This window comes from Benincasa hispida, chromosome 12, assembly GCF_027475165.1.
Source record: "Benincasa hispida cultivar pf3 chromosome 12, pf3_genome.v1.1, whole genome shotgun sequence".
NCBI lineage: Eukaryota > Viridiplantae > Streptophyta > Magnoliopsida > Cucurbitales > Cucurbitaceae > Benincasa > Benincasa hispida.
Genome location: NC_143489.1, coordinates 69,146,268 through 69,172,799, shown reverse-complemented (window position 1 = coordinate 69,172,799; position 26,532 = coordinate 69,146,268). Strand labels below are relative to the sequence as shown.

The following is a 26,532-nucleotide window of genomic DNA, read 5'->3' as shown; positions in this document are numbered from 1 at the left end:
TTTACCCTACAAAACTTTCCAAAAATGACTTAAAAATTTTGCATCTCTATCACTAACAATGGTCTTAGGAATTCTATGCAATCTAACCACTTCCCTAAAGAAAAGATTAGCTATGTTAGTAGCATCATCTGTTTTATTACATGGTATGAAATGTGCCATTTTACTAAACCTAACAACTACCACAAAAATGCTATCATGATGTCTCCTAGTCTTTGGTAGTCCTAAAACAAAACCCATGCTAATGTCAACCCAAGGTTCATTAGAAACATCTAAAGGTGTGTAAAGACCATGTGGTTGTGTCTTAGACTTAGCCTCCTTACATTTGAAACATTGTTTGCACACTTTATTCACATCATTTCTCATTTTCAACCAATAAAAATGTTCAGCCAACATGTTATATGTTTTAAATTCCCCAAAATACCCCATTAATCCTCCTCCACGAGCTTCCTTCACAAGCAACTCTCGAATGGAATACTTAGGAATATAAAGTTTTCCTTTCCTAAAAAGCATTTCATCAAACATAATATAATAATGCACGTTTTCCTTTCTAAACATTGAATATACACATCATGAAGTTCAGGTGTCTCTACTTTGTACAAATCAATCATGTGTTTAAAACCAAGAATTTTTGCACTAAGGGAAGAAAACAATGCATACCTTCTTGATAATGCATCAACCACCACATTATCCTTACATTTCTTGTAATGAATGACATATGGAAATGTCTCAATAAACTCTACCCATTTAGCATGCCTCTTGTTCAACTTTATTTGGATTTTGAGGTGCTTCAAGCTTTCATGATCCGTGTGGATGACAAACTATTTTGGCCACAAGTAATGTTGCCAAACTTGCAAAGCCCTTACAAGTGCATGTAATTCCTTATCATATGTGGGGTAACTAAGTTGTGCTCCATTTAGCTTCTCACTAAAGAACAAGATTGGCCTCTTTTCTTGCATAAAAATAGCTCTAATCCCTATTCCACTTGCATCACATTCAACTTCAAAAGATTGGTCAAAGTTAAGTAAAGCAAGACAAGGTGCATTAGTCAATTTATCTTTCAATTCATTGAATGCATTTTCTTGCTTTTCTTTCCATTCAAATTTCACATTCTTTTTAATAAGTACATTCAATGGTGAGGCTATGCTACTGAAATCCTTAATAAACCTTCTATAAAAACTAGCCAAACCATGAAAAGATCATACCTCGGTTGCATTGGTGGGTGTTGGCCACTCTCGAATAGCCTTGACCTTTCCTTCATCAACTTTCACCCCATCCTTTCCAACAACGAATCCTAAGAAATTGACTTGGTCTAGACAAAAGCTACACTTTTTGAAATTGGTATACAACTTTTCTTCTCTGAGTTTAAGCAAAATTGTCTTACATGAAACATACGTTCATTCAAATTTTTAGAGTAAACAAGAATATCATCAAAGTATACCATAACAAAATTTCCAATGTATTCTCTCAAAACATGATTCATTAGCCTCATAAAAGTACTTGGTGCATTGGTAAGATCAAATGGCATAACAAGCCACTCATAAAGACCAAATTTTGTTTTAAAAGTCGTTTTCCACTCATCTCCCACATGCATTCGAATTTGATGGTAACCACTTTTAAGATCAATTTTTTAAAACAATTTTGCACCATGTAATTCATCTAGCATGTCATCCAATCTAGGAATAGGATGTCGATACTTTACCGTTATTTTGTTGATGGCTCGACAATCAACACACATCCTCCATGTTCCATCTTTCTTGGGCACTAAAATGACTGGAACCGAACAAGGACTCATGCTTTCTCGAACATAACCTTTATCCATGTAACGTCCTAAAGATATTTAGTTTGAAAAAAAATGAAAAAGGGGGGAAATATTGGTTATTTTTAGAAGAAGTATAGGGTTTTAAGTGGTCTAGGGGTGCGTGCCGAAGGATAAAAAAAAAAAGAGAAAGGGTTTTTTTTTTTTTTTTTTCCTTTTCTCCTCTTTTTCTCATTCTTCTTCTTCTTCCTCTAGCAGCCCCCCTCCTTTTATTTTTTTATCTTCCCTTCAGTCACCGTGTGCCAGCCCTCACTGTTCGCCTCCTCTTCTATCTTCCGACGCCTGACCCATCGCAGGCCATCAGGTCATTCCACACAAGGCTCTGCCACGTAGCACGGGTCTTTGTTCGCGCCGTCTTCCCGTTCCGCGCGGGGTCCAGCCACGGTCACTTTAGCCGCGCATCCCTACCGCAATCTGTTCCGCGCCAGCCATCGCTGGTCGTCCCTCCGTGCACCATCGACTGTGGGTTTCAGCTGCATTGGAGTTTTCTTTTGTTTCCAGCGTTATTCGTCTTCAGCATTGTTAGCAGTGGATTCGCGACAGTCCGGCCGAGCGTTCTGTTGGGGGTGAGTTATTTTCTTTGTCTTGTTGGCAGCTCACTGCTTTTTTGGGGTTCTTGGGCCTAATTTGTTATTGGTTTTAGGAAAACGTGTGTCAGTGAAGGGACTTCTCAAGCGGAGTAAGATCATGTTTTGGACAGTGAGTTATCCTGAGGTAAGGGGTTTATTGCTGGTCCTAGGATGTTGTTAGGCCTACTGTGAAATATTTTATTTCATATATGAAACTGTGATTTGTGTTGAGTTCGATAAGTTGGTTTTGAATTATGCCTGCTTGGTTTTGAATTATGCCTGCTGTGATGAATTTGGGTGTAAGAATTAAAGGCTACAGGCTGAAGCGTGGAAATAATGTGTTAAGGTCTGACTTTGGGTACTGATGTATGAGCTGTGTAATGTGTTATGTATAATTTGTTAAGGCCTGATGTTGAGTTGGTGTATGAGTTATGAGTGGACTGAAACAGTTGATGGAAATATGGGGAACGGTGTTAAAGTTTAACGTTGAGTCATGGCCTTGATTGCATTTTTATGTTTGATGTGTACTGATGTTTGTAAGCTTATGCCCATATGAGCTTTTAGTGACGGTTAATATACCATTGGGCCATGCACATCGCATGTGTGAGCCTTCGGGCTACACCCTACGTTACTTATGGTGTCCTTTTTGGGATCACCACTTGTAATTATGTTATGACCTTTGAGTCACTACCTATGAAAGTGTGCCTTCGGGTTCGCCCCTTATGCCTATGCCTATGCCTATATTTATGATGTCGTTGTGCATTTTTGGTCCAATGGATACACTAATAGGTCACTGAGTGGGCCCAGTAGTGGACCACTTACTAAGTATATTTTTATACTCACCCTTTTCTCTCCCTATTTTTCAGATAAGAGTAACGACAGACTGGCGAATGACAAGAGATATCCGTGACCTGGCCATTAGAACGTTTGACAACTTCTGTATATAGTATTATGTTTAAAACTCTGGTTTAGAAGTTAGGCGTCTTTCAATATTATGCAAAAATATATTAACTTTATTATTTGATTATTTAATTTTATTTTTTTTTACATTTGTTTTGGTAGAAATTAGGGGTACCCCGACTGGTAAATTATTTTATTTTATCTTGCTTTAGTTATTTATTTTTATTTACTTATGTTTTCCCATCCTTTCTCGTTTGAGCATTATTAAATAAATTTTTTGGCTCTTTAATTTGATGATTTAAAAGACATTGTACTATGCATGCATGAAGTAGCGTCCTAGAATACTATAGGAAACTAGGGTCGTTACAATCCATGAGTTCTTCCACTTGCCTTTGAATTTCCTTGGCCTCGATTGGATTGGTTCTGTATGCCGCCATATTTGGAAGCGTTGCCCCGGGTATGAAGTCAAATTCCTCTTAACGAAGTTAGACCCGTAGGTGCATCTTCATGTGGAAACATATCATTAAATTCCTGCAAAAGAGATTTAAAAGCACTAGGCAAACCATCATTAGAGTTAGGTTCAGTTACTAAACACATTCTTTTGCACATAAGTACAAAGTTTAGTGCTTCATTCATTTCTCTCTTCCCCCTTTTCATAACCAAACTCACACTCTTTCCCCCTCCTCAAAATCACTCTTTTTTCTCTCTTGGTTTTCACTCACCTTTTGCCCCTCACTTTTCTCTTCTTTTTTTTTTTCCGCTCTTCTCCTTTAACTTACTTTCTTCTCTCCTCTCTTGATCCTCAAATTCTTTTCTTTTCTTTTCTAATTTCACTTGATCGCATTGCACTTCTTATGGAGATAATGGAAGTAAAGTAAACTTCTTCCCAATCAAGGTAAATGTGTACTTGTTCAACAAACCATCATATGTGACTTCTCTATCATATTGCCAAGGTTGGCCCAATAACATATCACTCACATGCATAGGTACTACATCACAAAGAACCTCATCCTTATATCTTTCCAAAGTAAAAGAAATAAGAACTTGGGAGTTTACCTTCAATTCTCCTTTGTTTGTTAACCATTGAAGTTTATATGGTTTTGGATGTGGATGAGTAGTGAGCTAGAGTCTTTTTACAAGAAAACTACTTACTGCATTTGTGCAACTTCCACTATCAATCACCAAGCTACATGGGGTTCATTCAATCAAGCAACTTGTGTGAAATAAGTTCTCCCTTTGATCTTCAACTTTCTCCTCCTTGATTTGCACATTAAGTACTCTTCTTGCAACTAAGAATATGGAGTTACCTTCTTCAATGTACTCATCATCAAAGGCTTCAGATTCTTCCTTCAGGCTACCACCTTGTTCATCACATTCATCTTCTGAATCAATAATTCCATTTCTTATGACCATGACTTTTTTATTGACACAATCTTTGCTCATGTGCCCAAATCCTTTGCACTTCCAACATTGAATGGAACTAGACTTCTCTCTTTCCTCCTTTGAAGCTTCATTCTTTTTAGTATAGGTGCTCCCGACTTCCACTCTTTTAGGAGCCACAAACTTCCCTTTTACTTCACCCCTATTCACAAAACCATCCTTGTTCCAAACATTAGAATTTGAAAATGTATTAGCTTTAGAATTATACCTCTTGGAATGTTCTTTTTCTTCTCTCAATTGTTCTTCAATTTTGATTGCATAATGATACATATCTTCCAAGTATAGTTGTAGATATCTATCAACGATATGAGCAATTTATCGATTTAAACATCCAAGGAATCTAGACATGGTGTCTTCTTCTTCTTCTTGAATATTTGCTCTTTCTATCAAAGTTTCCATCTCTTGATAATATTCAGCTACACTTTTTGTTCCCTGCCTCAAAACTTGCAATTTAGTTCTCAAATCTCTTTCATAATGTTTTGGAACATACCTCTCTCTCATGACTTCTTTAAGTTCTTCCCATATTTCAATGGGATCTTCCTCTTTCCTCATTCTCTCGGATTTGAGATGTTGATACCAATTTCCCACATGGTTAGTGAACTCGGCAATGACAAGTCTCATCTTCTTATTCTCACTGAATGTGTTGCAATCAAACATATGTTCTATCTTCCTTTCCCATTCCAAGTATGCCTCCACATCCGACGTTTCACAAAATAGTGGAATTTTGAGCTTGACTCCACTATCTCTATCTTCATGGATTCTTTCTTCTCGTCTAGGGCGTATATTATTTCTTCCTCTTCCTCTCATATTTCCTCTTCCTCTAATTTGTCTTTCTTGTTCAACTAAGTCAATTACTCCTCCGTCTTCTTGTAAGACTCTTTGTTGTTGTACCCTTCTTTCTTGCCTATCTTCCCTCATCATTTCCATCATGTCTTGAATGACTTAAAGAATGACCATATTAGTATCTTGTACTTGTGGTATTCATTCATCCTATGACATTTTAAAGTTAGTAATAAAAGGACCTCACCACACTTCTCACCAATTTCACTCAAGAACACTCGTGTTTATCACTCAAGGGTAGGCTTTTGGTACTAGGTCAAGGATGTAAGGGTTGGCTTATATCTTTTGTGCAATCTCACTAAAAGTTTAATAAAAACCAATTCAAAATGATCAACTCTCACAAACTAAGACTAGAGTAACTAAGCTTAGGCTAAAAAATTAAACAAAACTGAATTTTTTTTTTCAAGAGAATGACAAGAAACTTTCATGTGCTTTGGATCTTTGATTTCTTTTCTTTTTCTTTTTTTTTTACTACTATTTTTTTTGCTCACTTTTTTTTCTTTCCTTACTGATTTTTTTTTCTTTATGATCCAAGAGCTGATTTGAAGAAGTTTTCAAGACAAGTTGTAGTATGTCTTGTTACAAGATGTACAATTGCTATGGAGAAAAAAAATTGAAATAAAGTAAAGATAACACCTCTAAAGTCGGCCAAGAACGATGAACAAATGCTCTGATACCAAATGATAAGCGCCCGCGATGCTTGTTGGATGCAAAGCTAGAGGTCCTTCTAGGATCCTTGTAAACACTCACAAAGAAATCTACTTAGATCGAACTTAGAATCTATGATGGTCACTCTTAGATCCTAAGACAACTCACTCCAAAATTAGCTTGATCAAGACTAATCCAATGAATTGATTTAAATATCAAATCTAAAAGCAAGATTTGAAAGAAAAAGACAACACCAAAAAGTTGAATAAGCACAAGCTTTTTACTATCAATAATCTGAGTTTTGAAGAACATTACAAGCTATTTTATAGGTCAAATGGTCGTAGATGCAAGAAACTCAAAAGTCATTCAAATACAATTAATTGCAAATTGTAGAAAATAACATATAGAAACTTGAAACTTAATTGTATACTAAATTATAAGTCCAAATGCAAAACTAGGAATGTAGAAAGTCTTCAAATTGTCTTAAATATCTCCTCTAGAAGGTGGCAAAGTAGATATGTACGTTTGACAAGGTTTGACATCACATTTTCCCATGCAGTGCACACTTGACAGCATTTTCTTCACAAAAAATCTGCACACTTTTTTTTTTTACCACCATGTCATCTTCCAAATTATAGGACTTTTCCCATGCCATCTTCATGCCATTCTCTTCTTGACTCATTTAACTAACATTATATAAATCTTTGGTCTTAAAATTATTTGTCGGTTCTTGTGAATTTGCTAGTTTTTGAAGATGTAGTGTGAATGCCTCTTGAATCTTCTTTGCCTTGTTTCTTGTAATTGGTCCTTTAGGTACATGCAATGGTTCAATGGTTGAATTCATATCACTTAAGCATTTTTCTTCTTCATTTCCTTATTCTTTACCAATTTCCCTACAATTCCACATTAACTTAAACATTAAACCCCACACTTTACTAATCTCAACAATAAACATATTTAAGTAGGGAAAGTAGGGTTCGGGTTTCACATCTAGTACACTACATGGCATACATAAGGCTACCTATTGCAGATGCATAGGGAATCCGTCTCATCTTCTCAACCTCTTGTGGTATCTTAATGTAGGATTGTATCAACAGTAGCAGAAACATAAAGATCATCTAAGCATTCAAATTCACTAATTTTGGCAAAATATAAAGCATGCTTTTGCAGAAAAAGTGAGTTTCAAGACATACCTCTTGTAGAACTTCTTCAAAGCTCCTTCACCAGCTGCAATCTTCTCCAAATCTTCTTGTAGAACACCTCAAGATCTTCCCCACTATTCTCTTAGTGCTTTAGATTGAGTTGTGGGACTCAACCCAAGCTTGAATCAAGGGATGAAGAAGAAAAGCTCACTACTGCAACCTTGTTGAAGAACCTTTCTTCAAACCAATTTCTCTCTCAAAAACTCTACAGATTGCATGCCCGATTTTCACTCCAATCTCTTCATTATATTGCAGATCAACATGCAAAGAGAAGAGTTGCATGAGTTGCAGCTTATGCTTGGAGAAGACAAGACAATGTTAATGCTTCATGTGTGAGCTACTTAGGTGATGGATAATGGAAAAATCTATTTTTCCATTTTGTGTTTTTGTTTTCTAATTTTTTCAATTTTATCTAAACATCAAAATTTGATTTTATAAATCTGTTTTGATTTTAAAAATGAAAAATTAATTAATTTCATAAATTAATTATTAAATAAAATTTAATTAATTTAATATCAAATATTAAATTAATTTTAACACATATCCAATATCTGTTTTACCCCCGAGATTACGTCTTATTCCTCAAGTCTCTACCGATCCTCTAATGAACAACTAGTTTGTGATCCAATCACCAAACCAAACTCTCTCAGCCCAGTGAGAGGGTGGGGCTCCTTGTTCAAGACCTGGATTCAGTACTTGAGAGAACAACCTTTCTCCTATCCCTAAATCGAGTAGGCGTGAACTCTGTCTTGCACCCTATGTCCTCAGCTATCTATCCGGTCTTACCCCTAAAATGGGAGTCTTATTGAGTTGGTGTTGTTGACCCAACCCTCAACTATGCAAATCTAAGGGCAATCCCGAATAAATAGGAGTTCATAGTTAGCTCAGGTTTAAGATCGAGTTACCTAGGTCATCTAGGTGAAATAGTCAGTCTTAAACAGTAAACAACGTTATAAAGTAAGTGACTTATTTTTTGGTCCTGATCTTATGCAAACTCATTGCATAGGACGTCTCCACTCCTCATGTCATAACATGTACAAATTAGTATCACATCGTATGTAGCACTTTACAACTTTTTGTAACAACTATAGAGTAGGTCGCATCCAATGGTGTTACCAGAATAAGGTACCCAACCTCATTCATGTACCATAGATCATTTTGACTATTTACTCGAACCCGATCCACTCTTATATCTCCATATAAAGTTCAAGTACTCATACAATAGTCATGGGTCTTAGTTTATTGGATTTAGACTTTCGTACAATTTATGAAATCAATAACAAGTATATTGATTATAGAAAATGTTTATCATTTTACAAACTACGAGTTTTTAGGACATAAAATCCAACACTTAAGATATTGTTCCTTAGACAAGACAATTTCATACTTGAAAGGTAACAAACCCTTCTTAGAATTTTGCATCGAATATCTGACAAACACTTTATCAATATATGAGGCTAGTGATTTTTTCTTTCAATCCCTTATAATTTGGATCCCTAGAATAAATTATGCTTCACCCAAAACTTTCATTTAGAATTGAGTAGTTAGCCATTCTTTAATGGTAGTCAGGTAACCTACATCATTCCCAACTAGTAGGATATCATCCATATACAACACAAGAAAAGTTACTGAACTATTGATGATCTTCTTGTAAACATAAGGCTCATCATATTTTGATCACTGCCATAAGATTTGACTGCAGAATCAAACCTTATATTCCAAGATCGAGATGCTTGTTTCAATCCATAAATGGATCAATTAAGTTTGAAAACCTTTTGACCTTGTTCAATGAATCCCTTTGGTTAGGTCATGTAGATGGTTTCTCAAGATTACCATTCAAAAAGGCAGTCTAGACATCTATTTTTCATATCTCATAGTCATATTATGTGACAATAGATAAGAGAATCTGGATATACTTAATTATAGCAACGGGTGAGAAAGTTTCTTCATAGCCCATTCCGTCAACTTGAGTATAACTGTTTGCTAATAGTCTAGCCTTAAAGGTTTGCACCTTTCCATCTACACCCAGTTTTCTCTTGTAGATCCATTTGCAACCTATGAGTTTAATTTTATCAGGTTGATCTACAAATTCCCAGGCAAAATTGGAGTGCATAGACTCCATTTTTTTTCCTATGGTTTTGATCCATTCATCTTTGTCAACATCAACCATTGCTTTCTTGTAAAATGATGGATCCTTAACCTTATCATCTAATATGACAGTTTGAGTTTTTGTTAAACCCAAATAGCGAATAGGTTGGGTTACAATCCTCCCACTACTTCGAGGCTCTCTCAACACTTGAGAAGGATATGTTTAATTAGATGAAGCAACATCAACAACTCTTGTTGAAGTACTCTCCTATTCAATAACTCTTGTTAAAGTTTTAGTAGTTTCTCTGGAAGTTTCATTTAATATGATTTGACTCATTGGCTTATGTTCTCTAATGTGGTTTTCTTATAAGAAAGTAACATTTGTCGATACAAATACTTTGTTTTCTTTTGGATCGAAGAACAAACTGAAGGAAAATCGACGGAAGTCCCTGTGCGGAAGCAAGGATTATTCCCCATTTTAATTTTTCACATTACTTTAAATTACATAATAAAAAAACAAATTATGCATTATCAAACAAAAACTTACAACATACTATTAAAAAGAGAATTAAGAGAACTTTTTTTTTCTGTGTAATTTGGAGTAAAACCAGAGAGAGATCTCCTTTTTTTTAGATCCTCAAAAAATGAAAGAAGACGACTTCCACTTCTCCAACTCCCCACACTGCACATATTTTGCTGAAAGAATTAGAGGGAGGGAGTTAATTAAATTTTAAAAAAATAAATTTAATTTAATTTAATTTAAATTATATATATATATATATATATATATATATATATATATATATATATATATATATATATAATAACCACCTTATTTTATATATATACATACACACACTAGATGCATGACATTTAATACACATATTTATTCTATTCGAGATATGGGGGAGCTTTCGATCAAATATAATACATTACCTATAGTTTTATATTGTATCAAATATAATATAACCTATAATTTTATTTTCTCTCAACAATGCATGACATTTAATACACATATTTATATTAAATTCAATTATATGAATTTCATCCATATAATTAATATTTGAGTCACATTCAAATATTTTAATTCCTCTCAATTATTTATGATATTTAACATAAATCATATTTATATTAAATTTAATTATATGAATCTCATTCATATAATTAGTATTTGAATCATATTCAAATTCCTCTCAAAATACTTTATATTATAATGTATCCAATACATTATATTAATTATATCACATATAATTAATTTAAATAATTATATCATATATAATTAATTTCCCTTAATTAATTGGAACAATTCAAATTAACCAAAAATTAATTCTCAATTAAATCCCCGTTGAGCTACAGAGAGGACCTTATGGACCTATAGATTGAAGCTCCAATGGTATTTGGATAAATAATTAAACTCTTTAATTAAATTACCTAACAACTATTAACTATCAATTACTCCACTAAAGACTGACATCTACATTCTTCGTACTACAAATATGTTTCTATATCTATTGGATATAACCAGTCAACAGTGCGATGACCCTTCACAAATTGCTCGTAAGTACTGTTGGGCCAAAATTATCACTTTGCCCCTTTAGTTACATCTAACTCCTTAAGTACCACTAATTCCTCTAATGAACAATAAGTCATAGTCCAACTATGACCAAGTCCCTCTTAAGCCAAGAGAGGGTGTGGTCACATTGTTCAAGCCCTAAAATCAGCCCTCAAGGGAGCAATTTATCTACTTACCCCGACATTAGGGAATGAGTGAATTTTGTCTTGTGTAGCTGTATTCCCAGCTCTCCAATAAGAAGAATCTCTAAAATGGTAGGCATATTGAGTTGACAATCTGGCCACTCTCACCCATACAAATCAAAGGACCTCCTTTATGAGTAAGAGTTCACAACTCATTCAGGATTCAGGTCATGTCACCTATGGTCATCCTGGTGAAATGTAAGTCTATATTATTAACGGTGTTATATAATGAGACTAACCATTTTGTGGTCCAGTATTATACAAACTCTTTGTATAGGATACCCCCATTCACATATTTTCACATGAATGATCATGATCAAATCATTTGTAACAGTTTACAACACTTGTAACATCTATAAAGCGAGTCATATCCATAGTATCACCAGGATAAGGTATCCAGCCTTATCCATCTACTACAGACCGTTTAGATTATTATTTAAACAAGATCCACCTGTATGTCTCTACATACTTGTTTAAATTACATAAAATAACTTAGAATCTTAGTTTATTTGATTGAGTGTATGCTCGTAAAATAACAATTATTTTATTCAGAACAATTTGTTTATACAATGTTTACAAACTATGAGAACACAAGAGAGATTTAGGACACCAATCCCAACACAAATCGCCTCTCGTTTCTTTAAAATAACCTACAAATAGGCATAATCTTGAACGTGGTTCCAATTTCTTTGAATTTGTCACAAGCATATGTGCTGGACATCTCCAAATCTTGAGATGTCGTAAACTACTTTTACGACCTCTCCATAATTTAAAAGGTGTTCCAGTAACATTCTTTGATGGAATCTGGTTTAAAAGGTAAGTTGCAGCCTCCACGACATAACTCCAAAGAAGTATAGCTCATCATAGAGCGAACCATGTCCAACAGGGTTCTATTTCTCTTTTCTGATACACTGTTTTGTTGAGGTGTACCAGGTGCTGAGAGTTAAGATGTGATTCTATGTTCTATCATATAGTTCTGGAATTCAATATCCTTGTGCTCTCATCTCGATCTGATCAAGTTTTTTAATCTTTTTACCTAACAAATTTTCAACTTCAACCCTATACTCCTTGAACTTTTCAAATGTATCAAACTTATGTTGCGTTAGGTAAACATGCCCATATCTTGAATAATCATCTGTAAAAGTAACAAAATATTCAAACTCTCCTCTGGCTTTTACACTCATCGGACTATATAGGTCTGAGTGAATAAGCTCTAAGGGCTTTTTTTTTTTTTTTTTTTTTTTGCTCTATAACCTTTTTCAGTAAAAGGTCGTTTTGTTATTTTTCCTTCTAGACAAGATTCACATACAGGTAAAGATTTTTCTTCTAACTCGTTTAGAAGTCCATTCTTAACCAACCTCTCAAATCTATTGAGATTAATGTGACCTAGTTTAGATGCCAAGATGAGCATTATTTTAAAGAAATTTTTTTATTTTCTTAGTTTTAGTGGTTACAGTGTTGAACATTTTAATATTGAGGAGCATTTTAGATACTAATGGCCTTAGTATATATAAGTTACTTTTGTTTAAGCATAACAAATATCAATACCATTTTTCAAGACAAACACTTTTTCTCAAATAAAAGATAATTAAAAGAGTATTCTAACAAACATGAAACTGAAATCAATTTCCTTTTAAAATTAGAAACATAGTAAATATTGTCTAACAACATAAACTTTGATTAAAAAAAAACAACTTCAAACACCTAACTGCAACCATCGAGACAACCTTTCCTGTTCCAACCTGTAGAGTCATCTCTCCCGTTTTCAGCTGTTTCTAGGAACTAGTTTTCTGTAAAAAAGTATAAATATGGTTAGTGGCTCCTAAATCAAGTATCCAGGTATGGTTATCATTTTCCACCAAACACGTTTCCGGAACCAGTAAATCATATTTACCTTTTTTTCTTCTTCTTTTTCTCAGTCAAATATTTTGGGTAATTCCTTTTCCAATGCCCATCTTTGTTGCAATGATGACATGTTGTAACTTTGACCTTTTTGTCCTTGGGGATAGCAGCAGCAGTGGTGGCTTTATTCCCCTTTCCATCCTTCTTCTTTTTCCACTTCTTCACACCAGATGAAGAGGGGGGCATGGATTTAGTTCTAAAGGTCAGACCTTTGATGAACTCTTTCTTGTTGGAGAAGGCAACATTTGCCTCCCCATTATTTCTTTTGGAGTGAGATGCTCTCAATCAAATATTATCCCATAATGACTCTTTATTTACATAATATTTAATTACCATTCATTTGACCAATAAATCATTAACTGCCTTAATGTTTTATCGTAAGTATAAGCCTTCATTTTCAACCCTATAACTCTGCTCCAACCAGTCTACCTCAGGGAAGAACATAATTGGTGCAATTGGTTATAGCGGTCTTACCCATTTTTGGAGTTTGTAATGCTCTTCCCCCATGTAAATACCTTCCAAAGGGAAGGTGCACCCAGGGCACCACGAGGTCGAGCATGAAGGAAATATTCCAAACTAACGAAGAAGACCACAGGATATGTTGTCACACGTCCTTCTCCCACTTACTATAAACACTTTCTCTATTCTCCTTGATATTTAACTATGCAAATATATTCCTAAGGGAAGGTGTGCCTAGGGCACCACGGGGCCGAGCATGAATCTCACCCTGTGAACTCTTTAGGAGAACATGAGTAAAAAAACGACATATCATATATATCTTTTTCCTTCTACTAAGTGTTCTACCTTTTAGGTTTATTAACCTAGAAAAAAAAGCTAAATTATTTTAACTAAGTTATTGTTAAATTTGCTCAATATAATGCTTATATTGAATAGTTTAATAATACGTGTTTTTGTTCATTAAACTCTTTTAATGAAAAAAATCACTTATTGCATGCTTATAAAATATTTGCCCAATTCACTTTCCAGATCCGTTCTCAGGTAAAGGTGTTCCTTTTCCGTCAACTTAAAAACCTCAGCCTAGACAAAACATTCCTTAGACAAAGGTCCTTTATGGACAATTATTTTATAAATTTAATCTTTTAACCAAGTTCATTTTAATCCTATTAAAACGAATTAAAAGATTAACCTATTTTTAATCTCATTAGAAATGCATTTAACATAAGTCTAGGTGAATCAATTTCAAACCATTTAAAAAACATTGAACTTATGTTTACATGCAACTCTTGATTATCGACTTTAATCTGATTCATTGAACTTATAACTTTTATAAAATAATGAATTTGTCAAAATCCTTTTTCATTTGCATTATGACGGCTTTGATTAAATATAACGTTTATATTAATTTAAGTAATGTCATGCTTAATGGAAAGTTCATTTTTTATCTAATTATAACGCTTATAATTATCATACATGATAAATAAACATATATATTCATTTCTCTACTCATACATTATTACATTTATGATGCATGAATATGTTTACTCAAAACATGCATTCAAATAATATAACAATTATATTATAATGCATGAGCATGCTTATATTAATCATGTGACCATATAACATTTATATGATGCATGATCATGTTTATTCTAAGGTGGGATTTTAAAACTATATGGCATACATTATGTAAGATATGAAACACACAATTAAATAATACATCACATGTATATAAAACTATATAAAAGCTATGATAGATCAAATATTGGCACACTAATTTTAACAAAATTAAAATTACAAAGGAAATGTGTCATCCTTGCGTTGGAAGAGACTCTTGCAATCAGCTATCTGCCAGGTACCTTCCATGATGCACAAATCGAGACGGACAAGGGATTTTCGCTGAACTCCACGCATGGTAGACAAAGTGCTCGACGTATGGTGCCTTATTCAATGCATGGGTTTCGAGTACCGCATGCATTGGATAATGAAGTTCAACGCATGGGCATCGTCCCTCCGCATGCGACTGTGAGCATTACATCCACCACGCCTAAGTCCCTTCACCGCATGGGTATCGGCTCGTCATGGGTATGCTACCTACTGCATGGGTTTGCGTTCTGCCTTGTGAGTGTCAACGCACAGTATGTGTTGGCACGCTTACCTTTAAGCTCCTTTGTTTTGCAAGGTCATCACCTCATCGCATGGAATGCGTCTCGCCACAAGCCATCACCATATGCCATGTTGCTATCAATGATCTCAAACTTCTCCAATGAAGAAGGACACCACCAACAAAGTTACTTTGTTATTCTATAGGATTCCAAAGAACTTGGAATAGTGGTCTCCAAGAACTTTTGAAGAGGAAATGGTAGAGAATTTTTAGAGAAAAATTAGAGAGAAGGTGGAGGCTTGGAGCCTAGGTTTTTTTTTTTTTTTTTTTTTTTTAATAAAAAACTCTTGCCTTAAATAGGCTATAAGATATATTTATATGGAGAAGTGTTAACCTCTTCTCAAAATATTTCCCTTTATACCCTTAGTGTCAATTAATTAAATAATTTTTATTTAATTAATTGACACATTAATTAAATGAACATGGATTTTAAATACATTTAATTAATTATCATAAATATCATACATTTATATGACCTCAATCTCCATTATTTCTTATTCAATTAATTAATTAAATAAATCATATTTAATATGGAGTTAACTAACATGTAAATATGTAATATCATTTCAATTCATATAAAAACAGAAGAAATTCACGATTCGACCAAATTATTTTCCCAAACACAATAGCAAATATATCATTTCATCATCACATACTTCATTACAAGACAACATATAAAATTCCCAAATTCTTGAAATCAAACAAAGAAACCAGTCCAAAGATCGAGTACTCAGTTTATTCAATGGAAGAAAATCCCTCGATTATTATTAAAGAATCGGAAGGAATCGGAACGCTACCGGAATGAAGTTGGTGACATTGAAGAGTCCAAGGAAGGTATTTCCGACGAGCTGCAGCGGCGAGACGAGGGCGCCGAACGACGGCAGGGCGGTGTTACAGTCGACGAGCGGCGTGGTGACGACGAGACTGCAATTGGTGAGTAAAAAAGAGAGCAACAATTGAGGAGCATCGAGGAGAATGGAGAAAGTGCCAGTCGCATCGGTTTTGACGGACGATACTACGATTCCGGCTCCGCATTGCATTTGCACCGCAGCATCTTCATCATGTCATATATATACACAAACAAACATTTCATATTGATTCCAAAATCTTCCAGCTTCTAATCATTTTAATAATTTAGAATATGTTTGGAAGTCCTTTTAAAATTATTAGAATTACATTTTTTATATAACTGTTTTTAAATATTAAAAAATGAATCAAAATATTTATAAATGTAGTAAAATTTTACTATTTATCAATGATAGATTACGATAGACTATTATTTGTATCTATTTGTGTCAGATATAGATAGAATAGTAGTCTATCTTTGTATCTATTTGAGTCCGATATAGATAGGATAGTAGTCTATCCTAGTCTACCATCTATATCTATGACTATTTTCTAACCCGACGACCCAAATAATCCAGACTACCCAACCCAAAATATAAAGTTCATTTTGTTTTTGGGTTGGATTGGGTTAAAATTTTTCTATTTTTATTGGGTTGGGTTGGGTTGAGTCGTGGGTTGACCCAACCCAACCCGAGTTTTATATATATAAATAAAATATACTATACATATTTCTCTTTGTTTAAAATTTCATTACTTTTTATTGATTAATTTGTGAATCTTAAATATTTTTTTTTTAAATTGTTATGATATTTTTCTTTATTTGAAATTTGCAATAAATATCTTAGATATTTGGTATTTAACATTTGAATTTTATGAGATTTTAGTTATTATTCATGTGTTGTATATAAATTTACATATTTTTTATTTTTTAAAAAAAAGTTATAACTCGACAATCCAACCAAACCCAACCCAAATTTTAAGAGCTGGGTTAAAGACTTTATTTGGGTTCTTTGAGTTATTTGGATTGCCAACTCAACCAACCCGAAAATTCTAATTGGTTAAAAAAATACCGTTAACTCAACCTAACCCAATCCATGTACACCCCTAATAATTTTTCTTTTTCATATCGAAAATTGATTTAATGTTTAATTTTAAACTTTGATATAAATTTTTATATCATCCAAATTGATTTTAAAGGATTATAAATGTTCTCACAATTTTATGTCTACCCTTTGTTGACATAATTCCTTAAAAAAGAAAAAGAAAAAAATCAAATGTTTCATATTCTCCGAGATCAAATTGAGCATCAACCAACTGACACAACCAAACAAAATAATTGACTATATTTGACTATATTGTAAGGGTCTGCTTGATAGCTTTTTGAAATTTATAATTAGTATAACTTACAATACTTAAAAAAATGAAAAATATTTAGGTAAATCTCATCGAAAATTGAAATTTGTAATTAATATAACTTACGATGCTTAAAAAATAAAAAAATATTTAGATTCATCTCATAAAAAGTATCTAGTCATTATTTGTCACATGGCAAGGTCACTTTACGTATTTTAAAAAAATATTTTACGTACTTTTTGTTCGTGTATGATAAGATTCACCCAAGTATTACTTTAAAAAAAACATCGTTGAAAAATATTTAGGTGTAGATAAATATTCTTTTTATTATGTAACAGAAGAGGATTGCATGGTTAAGCTAATCATTTTTATTGTTTTAAAATTTTGGATTAATGGTGTTCTTTCTATGAAGATATAGAAATATTTCTAATTCTTTATCTAAATTTCTAATATTGAGTAGAAATTATGAGTTCCTTTTTCTCTTATTCACATTTTCTTTTGCTCCAACTCTATTTCCATTGTTATGCATCAACTGAATTTAACACACATCGAACATTAAAAAAAATAAATTGAAACTAGTTATTTGGATAATACAACTAAATTGGAAAAAAAAAAAAAAGTATATGCAGACATTATAGACTAGTTATACCATTATTTTAGTGATTTGTTTATTATTGTTGTTCTTTTCAAACCAATCATAGAGAACTTTATTTATTTTGTAAGTAATTGTAGAAGAAATCTAATTAAATACTTCATCTAATTAAGATGGATTAGAAGTCTATAAGCCTCTCTATATATCATTAAATTAGGTGTGTTTGGTCTGTAGGTTTAATATTTCTCAAGCCTTTTTTTATTATTGAAAAATTACTTTTTGAAATTATAGCCAAATCAATACTATTTATCTTTAAAAAGAAAAAAAAAACATTTTTAGTGGTTCACAATCTAAGAAAGGCAAAAAAAAACATACAAATAATATCAATAATGGCATAGAACTACTTTGAATATGATAGGATAAATAAATTATAGTATAAAAGATAAGAAAAACAATGTGTAACATGAAAGTAAATTGCACGAGAATTTTAAACTCACTTGGAAATGTTGGGGTCATTAATCCATAGATCATACTCCCATCGATAGAGCAAAAGAGCGTTCCTTGGATGTGTGTGATTCCAAGAAGACTTCGAATCAAATCAAACTGACATACACTCATTGATGCCATCCTCAAGACTAACAGAGAAATGAAAAGAGATTTTAAAAACATTATTGTTGTTGTATAGTAATGGAAGCAAAATTTAAAAGAGATTTGGATAGAGGAAGAGCTCTTCTTAAATATAAATTTAAATTTAGTTTGGGATATCAAGTTCATAACAAACTTTGCTACAAAACCTCCACATGAAATTGGTGTGTGGAAGAAATGAGCCTTTTTATGAGCGAGACTTTTGGTTCATTCATAATGGTTTTCAATTGTTAGATATTTTTCTTTCATTATTATTGTTTCAATCGAAGATAATAGTGTTAAAATCAATTGAATTCTTTATTAATTTTGTTATTAAATTGGATTGTCATCGTGTAGACAAACAAAAGCTATCGCTATTGAATCTTCTTTACAAAATTAAGATAACAAAAACAAAACAATGGTGCAAGACTCGAATATTTAACCTATTGATCAAGAATATGTTGTTAAAGTAGTTGAGTTAGGGTTAGATTGACACTTGAAGAAATAATCACTTTGATGAACGAGTCATTTTTCCACGTTCACCTACTATCAAGGATAGATATACTTCAAAGTTTCTTTTTTTTAAAAAAAAAAAAAAACAAAACTAAATGAAATCTAACTCATTATTAATGATATCAAGAGCATTTGAAAGAAAGATGAGAATTTTTTTTTTTCTAAAATCCCAGAACGACAACTTGATAGTTTTTTTTTTAATGTAACAAATAGAGATATGTGGACTTGAATTTCTGACTAAAAATACATATAGTTATTATTGATAAACTATATATACTCATATATTGGTGGCATGTGATTAACTAATTAACTAATGATAACCTAAACAATCACAACTAACTAGTCACACCCTCGTCGACACAAAATTAAAATCTTGGAAACTTCAACAACCTATTAGATACACCTTTACTTATATATTCATTGGAAAAGAAGTATTGTATATTTATTAAACATATAACTACAAAACTCCACATTTGTACTTTTTGAAAAAAAAAAAAAGAAGATATATATATATATATATGTGTGTGTGTATATATATACATATATGTGTATATATATACATAATATATGTATGTATGAGAAGAAGTAAAGGGGAAAAAAAAAAGGAGAATTTCATAAATATAGCGCAAAGATATACAAAAGAGGAGAGGGAGAGAGAGGTAAATTAGGCCCTTAGAATAAAAAATGTGAAAATTGGCAGAGAAAAGAAGAAAAGGTTTGAGGGATGGGATGATCCCCTCTTCTTTTTTCTCTCTTCAAACTGCCAAATATTATTCTTTGGGGGGAAGTGATTGAGAGATTCTCTTATTCTAAAACGGTATGAGAAGAGAGAAAAAGAGGACTAGACCGAGGAGGTGGTGGTGGAGAGAAGGGCCGTGGCGGCGGAGGAACCGTCATCTTTGGGGTCGCCGAAGATGCGTTGACGAAAGTCAGAGACCATAAGGGGAAGGCCCTTCCGAAGAGACACAGTAGGCTCCCAGCCAAGAAGATCCTTAGCTTTAGAAATGTCGGGCTTTCTTTTGTGTGGATCGTCTTCTGTGTTCGGCCTGAACTCTATCTTTGCATTTGGATCTATTGTCTCTTGCACTACCTGCACATAACTCAACTATTACTATATTGGCTAAAAAAGAAAGTGATCATAGACATATGAGTTAGAACCATTAGAAAAACATTTGTGGATGCACAACTATCCAAATACTCAATCACAAATTTTCATGTGAAAAACCATTTTATTTCTAAAAACTTGTATGTTTTTAATATTTTTTTTCTTTTATGATTGAAGAGAACTTATAAATATAAGTGTAGTCTAGATTGGATTTAAGTATTATTAGGATAATTATCTCGTTGATATGAGGCGATTTGGATAGTTTTAAAAATAAAGTCATGAAAATTTATATTGAAGTGAACAATATCATACCATTATAGAAATAAATATTTTGTTATTTTTATTATAATTTGAGTCTATAACTTACCACATTTAAGAACTTTCTTTAGTGATTAGATATTTTAATTCATATGGTTAAATGGTTTGAGTTTCTAGTCATATCCCTTGTTCACACACAAAATGAAGAATAATGCTAGCCTACACATTCATTTTTACATAGCTAGTCCTGTAGCAATGAGTCTTCTAGCTATGTGTCAATTTTGAGCATAGTTTGACGTGTTAGAGTATTAATAACTTTTTTTAATGGTTAGAAATTTGAATTCCGGTAGTCAAAAAGTTTTGGTTCTTAGTCATATATGTGTGTGTGTGTGGTCTGAACTCACAAAAAATAAACAATAATACTTGCCTAAACTTTTGCACACTTCGCTCTTTAGGATATCTTAAAATCCTCTTTTTTTTTTTCTTTTTTTTTTTATGTGTTTGTATTTTCATTGGCCTATTTCTATTGCATTTTATAGATTCATAGATACGAGAACATCAAAATGTTCCATCACTAAAGAATGCAATAAATGAAAGAGTATAGGTAAATAATTTAAGTTACATCTATCTTTGTATAACCATTCAATAGTTTAATTATAGTTTATTGTGTAGTGAATTTTTCTTTTTTATTTTTTTAAATATTTTGAATTTCTTTAGTGTGATTAGTGGGGACTGCATAAGAAAAAGTAATGGGGATTGCATAAGAATAAGTAATGCATCTAACTGTGATTAGTGTGATTTAGTGTGATTAGTGGATACTGCAAAAAGATAAATAATGCATCTAAGTGTATGTTTGAGAGTAATTCTGAGATGATTAAAATCACTTTTGTCATCTTAGAATTACTATTAAATAGCTTTTTAATCATTAAAAACCAATCTTGATGATATGAAAATTACATTTAAAAGTATAAAAATAAATATTAAATTAATTTTAAAAGATCAAGAGTGTGTTTGAAATGATCTTAAATATCACAAAAATGATTTTAACAACTTAAAAACCAATCTATACTCTCGAATATTCACTAAAAATTATTGCTTTTTCAAAGCAACCTAAAGTGTTTTGATCTTTATAAGTCAACTCTATAGTATTCTTAAATTTAGTTTTGTTTTTCCATGAATTCAGCTCTCAATGTACAAAATATTTATTTTATTGAAGAAACCTATAAGACAAGTGATGAACACAATTATCGGAAGATAACAGTAATTTATTATTTCCCAAACAAATCATTAACATTTTATAATATTTATATATTGTTCTAGTGTTAAAAAAAGGATTTATAGTATCTTTAATCCTTATACACTCTATCTAGGTGTTCAAATTTTACATAAAATTTCATTTTTATGCGTTAGGATTAAATTTTATAGTATATTTAACAAATATCTGATCTCTTATCACCTCAATATGGATTCTAAAAAGGATCAAACTTAAATATTTTAAAACATAAATACCAAACAAAAGTCTCAATCCTAAAATTAGAATAATTTAGCAATATAAATGTGAAATTGGGAGTAGAGAGGTGACCTGGGCAAGTTCGAGCATAGTGAATTCGCCGGGGTTGCCGAGATTAAAAGGGCCCACGTGCTCACCTTCCATGAGTTTCATTAACCCCTCCACCTGTCAGTTTATTAAGCAGATCCAATAAAAACTTTAATTAAAAAAAATATTAATAAATAAATTAAAATTTTGACTTCTTAGATTTTTAATTTTTAAAAATTAAATTTATTTCCTCTCATTTACCATGACTTGTCTCAATTTCGAGTAAAAAAAATTGAATTTTGAACTAAATTTCAAAAATAAAAAATAAATTTGTTAAAAACTATCATTTTTTAGTTTTCAAATTTTGACTTGATTTTTAAAAGATGGATAAAAAGTAGATATCAAAACAAAAAAAAAAAATAGAGATGGAAGAGATGTTTATATACTTAATTTTCGAAAACTAAAAACGAGATGATTACCAAATGAGATCTTAATTCTTATGATTTATAATTAAAATTTAATTTCTATAATTTGATAAACACTTCATAAATAATTTCTATAGTAGGGATTACTTATGAAAATTTTATCAAACTATAACAACTATTTACAAGGTCTTATCGAACTATAGACATCAGATTTATACTTTTAAAATTGTAAGAATTAAATTTTATTTTATTTTTTTTCAAAGTATAGCGATTTTTTTTTTAATTTAACCAAAAAAATGTATATATTATATTAAATTTCTTCCATGGATTATTCAAATTCCAATTCCCAATTATGATAATGTTGACTTACATCCACACATTTGGATGAAATAGTCATTTTGCGATAATAAAGAAATGAATTAAATATATATAATTAAAAAGGCATTACCAGATCAGAAACGTATTGAAAACTCCGGGTTTGCTTGCCATCCCCATAAACTGTCAACGGCTCCTTTCTCAATGCCTGTGGGGAGTTTTGACGGAGTAATTTATTAGATTTAAAAAATAAAAAATAAAAACTTTAATCTATCCTAACGTCTGGACAATCTATTAATTATTATGCAAATTTATAACGAGCAAGGTACTTAATGCCATCACTAATCATGATTTATGAACGTTATTTTAGGGGTAGATTTTATCATCTCACTTGATCCTATGAGATTGAATGATAAAACTCAAGGTACCATCATGATCGAAAGTAACCAGATCAATTGGTGTGATGATTGATTTTTTCTTAAATCATAAAATCAGACCCTTAAGACTTTTTTATTATTATTATTATGAAAATTACTTTTTGATTAAAATGAGATGATGTTATAAAAGAAAAATAAACAAATCTAATATAAATGAGCTCAACTAGCTAGCCTTTTCCGTTTAGGTATAAAAATGTCAACTAGCCCAAACATGTACACTAAATCAGAAGATCCCTTACTATTATCATTACTATTGTTATTAAAGAAATTTATACATCCTCTTCTCTAGTTTTTATGGTTATGTCTTTTCTTTAACACACAAATTATAGGTTGAGTACGAAATTTGGTGATTTCTCTATCTCAAATAATATCATTCCTTCAAATTTTTAGTTTAACAATTCTAATCAAGAATGAGAATTCAAATCTTGATTTTTAAAATATAAATTTACTTCACCAAAAGATTAGAAATTTGAATTTTATATATATATAAAAATTATAGTCCCATATCCTAATCTTCTCTTAAGCTCTACCTTATCTTTATGATATTTTTCATGGTCTCAACTCTTCTTGAACAAATTGATAATAGGCTGAATTTAAAGATTGAAGATATCTTTATCTCCGTTAATTTCGCTCTTTTTTCAACTACTTAAGAGTAAGAATTCAAATCACTTAACTTTTAGAGCAACATGCCTCACTTCACTAAAAGATTAGAGGTTCGAATCGCAAACTTACATTCTCCTATCTCAACTCTAGTCTCTACTATATAAAGTTACAACAATTTTTATGATCTCGGCTCTATTTTCACTCATTTTGTAATTCAACAACTTAAAATTTTCTCTTATCTCAACCCTACTATATAAAGTTATAACAATATTTATGGTCTCGACTCTATTTCTACTCATTTTGTAGTTGAACAACTTAAAACTGAGAATTAAAAACTTGCTTTTACGATTGCTTATCAGAATTTTATGGCTTGGGATTAGAAGCACATGGCTATTTTTTTGCATAGAATTAAAAATTCTAACAGAATATACAATTGGGACCACATGCCATGAACTCTTTTGTGCCTGCCGAATTCAAGTACATTAACAAAAAGCGCACCTGTGCTACAAAATTGCTCACAACTCGACCGTCATCGATGCACATCCGTGGTCCATAAGTGTTGAAGATCCGAGCAATCCTCACCTGTAAGAAAATGGCAGATTCCAATTCACAACTGCAAATTCTGATTCCGAACTAACATTTGGCTAAACAGAATTTTCAGTGAAAATTGAATTTGCTACCTCAATGCCAAGGCCTCTGTGATAATCCATTGTCAAAGTCTCCGCCGTGCGCTTTCCTTCATCGTAGCAGCTTCGTACACCTGCGAAGAGAGAGCCGATCGGCGGCCAGAAGCACACAATCAGTAACGAAAATGGAGGAAATGGAAAAACAGCGCATTGGCAGCCATGGCAGGGGGTTACCGATGGGATTGACGTTTCCCCAGTAGGTTTCAGCCTGCGGGTGTTGGAGCGGATCGCCGTAGACTTCGCTGGTGCTGGTGAGCAAAAAGCGAGCGCCGACTCTCTTCGCAAGCCCTAGCATGTTCAATGTGCCGACGACATTTGTCTTGTGATCTCAATCAGGTTAAAGAAATCAAATCTCATAATCAGAAGAAAAGTTTCCAGAAATACAAAGAATAAAGAAAAACAAAAAGAAAACAGAGATTCAGAGAAGAAAATTCCAGCTTAATATTGATAAACGAGAATTGAAGTTGAACTGCTTCATTAGAATCATGCTGTGCGCTATTTCTGTAGCCCTAAGATTAAGATATTACGATTTCAAAGAAATTTTGTTTCGAAAAGTGAAATTACAAAAAAGAGAGAGAGAGAGAGAGAGAGAGAGAGAGGAAATCGAGGAAGAAGAACAAGAAGGATATGATTGTCTTGACCGGATTGAATTTATAATGAACAGGAGAAGCAGGGCAAGCCAAGTGGTAGATCTGATCAACTTCCAATAGAAGCGACTCAACGACATCGTGTCGAATCAGTTCAAATCTCGGGTTTCCAAAATGATGAACCAGATTATCCTTCCGTCCAGTAAAGAAATTATCAACGACGATCACGCTATCGCCTCTCTCAATCAAACGGTCCACAAGATGGCTTCCAACGAATCCAGCGCCACCAGTAACAACAATCCTCAGGTTCCTCTTCTTCAATCCCGGAGGGACTTTACCCGCGAAATTCACCCGCCCTAGCGATCCTTCTCGTCGAGTTTCATACAAAACTCTCCGCATCGGGATCGTCGAATCCAATTGAATGAACGGATTCAACGCCGATTGATAGCGATGATCATCACGGAGCTCCAGCGGAAAAGCGAAACGGCCGAAACTGAAGAACAGAGTTGCAATGGCGATACCAACAAAAACAAAGAGAAGACGCTGCTCGCGAAGCATGTAACGGATCGGACTCCTGGATTTGCAGGAAGAACCTGCCGGAGTTCTTGGTGAATCAATCACCGGATTTTGAGTTTGTGGAGTCGGATTCGGTTGATTTCTTCGAAGCAGCTCAGAATTCATCTTCTGAAAAAAAAAAATATTCAATCTCAATTTCCCGAGAAAAAAAATTGCAGAGATTTGAATAAAGAGAGTTTGTGGAATGGGATTGAAAGTTTCAAGAGAACTCAGAGAGAGAAAGAGAGAGCAATGCGGAGAGTGAAAGATTAGAGCATTTGTGTAGGAAAGAAGGGTACTGTGACTTTCATGCATGAAATTTCGCCTTATAAACCCTTTTTATAAGGGAATCAATTGGATAGGTCTTTTGGGGGCATTTAAGTAAATACACTTATTTAGAAGCCCCATTTGATTTGATTATTTATTAAATAAAAATTAAAATAACATTTTGATATACTTGAATATGGGAAATTGTAAAAAATAGTACGGTTAAATTTTCACTTTACAAAACTAACACTTTTTTTGAAAAATCGTAAAAATAGTTTATGTACTCTCAAATATTCAATTTTAGTTTATATATTCTCCATAAACTTAAATTTTGATCTTTTGAAGTTAATTTCTATTGAATTTTGAAATTAAACAAATCTCGAATTACAATAACCAAAATGATATTTTAACTTAAAATTTTTCATGAATGAAAATAAACTATGTGAATATTTTTTCAAAATTTAGAGTGAAAAAGCTAATAGATAATAATTCTTTTTGGAAATATCAATAGTAAACTAGCAATAGAGACTAAATTTCAAAATTTATT

General features: G+C 32.4%; 2 protein-coding genes across 2 annotated transcripts; both read right to left on the bottom strand.

Moving 5' to 3' along the window:
* Window positions 1-16,049: 16,049 nt before the first annotated feature.
* On the bottom strand, window positions 16,050-18,742 carry LOC120092536 (phylloplanin-like). Its single transcript, XM_039050652.1, has 2 exons — window positions 18,571-18,742; window positions 16,050-16,336 (listed from the first exon to the last, which is right to left on the bottom strand). Exons 1-2 carry the CDS (start codon window positions 18,740-18,742, stop codon window positions 16,050-16,052), a joined length of 459 nt encoding a protein of 152 aa, XP_038906580.1.
* A 1,054-nt stretch (window positions 18,743-19,796) lies between these two features.
* Window positions 19,797-26,023, bottom strand: LOC120068025 (UDP-glucuronic acid decarboxylase 4-like). The gene is made up of 7 exons (XM_039019695.2): window positions 25,206-26,023; window positions 24,751-24,898; window positions 24,571-24,650; window positions 24,389-24,472; window positions 22,984-23,058; window positions 22,156-22,248; window positions 19,797-20,300 (listed from the first exon to the last, which is right to left on the bottom strand). The coding sequence occupies exons 1-7, from the start codon at window positions 25,842-25,844 to the stop codon at window positions 20,052-20,054; spliced, it is 1,368 nt and encodes a 455-aa protein (XP_038875623.1). The 5' UTR covers window positions 25,845-26,023; the 3' UTR covers window positions 19,797-20,051.
* Window positions 26,024-26,532: the final 509 nt, after the last annotated feature.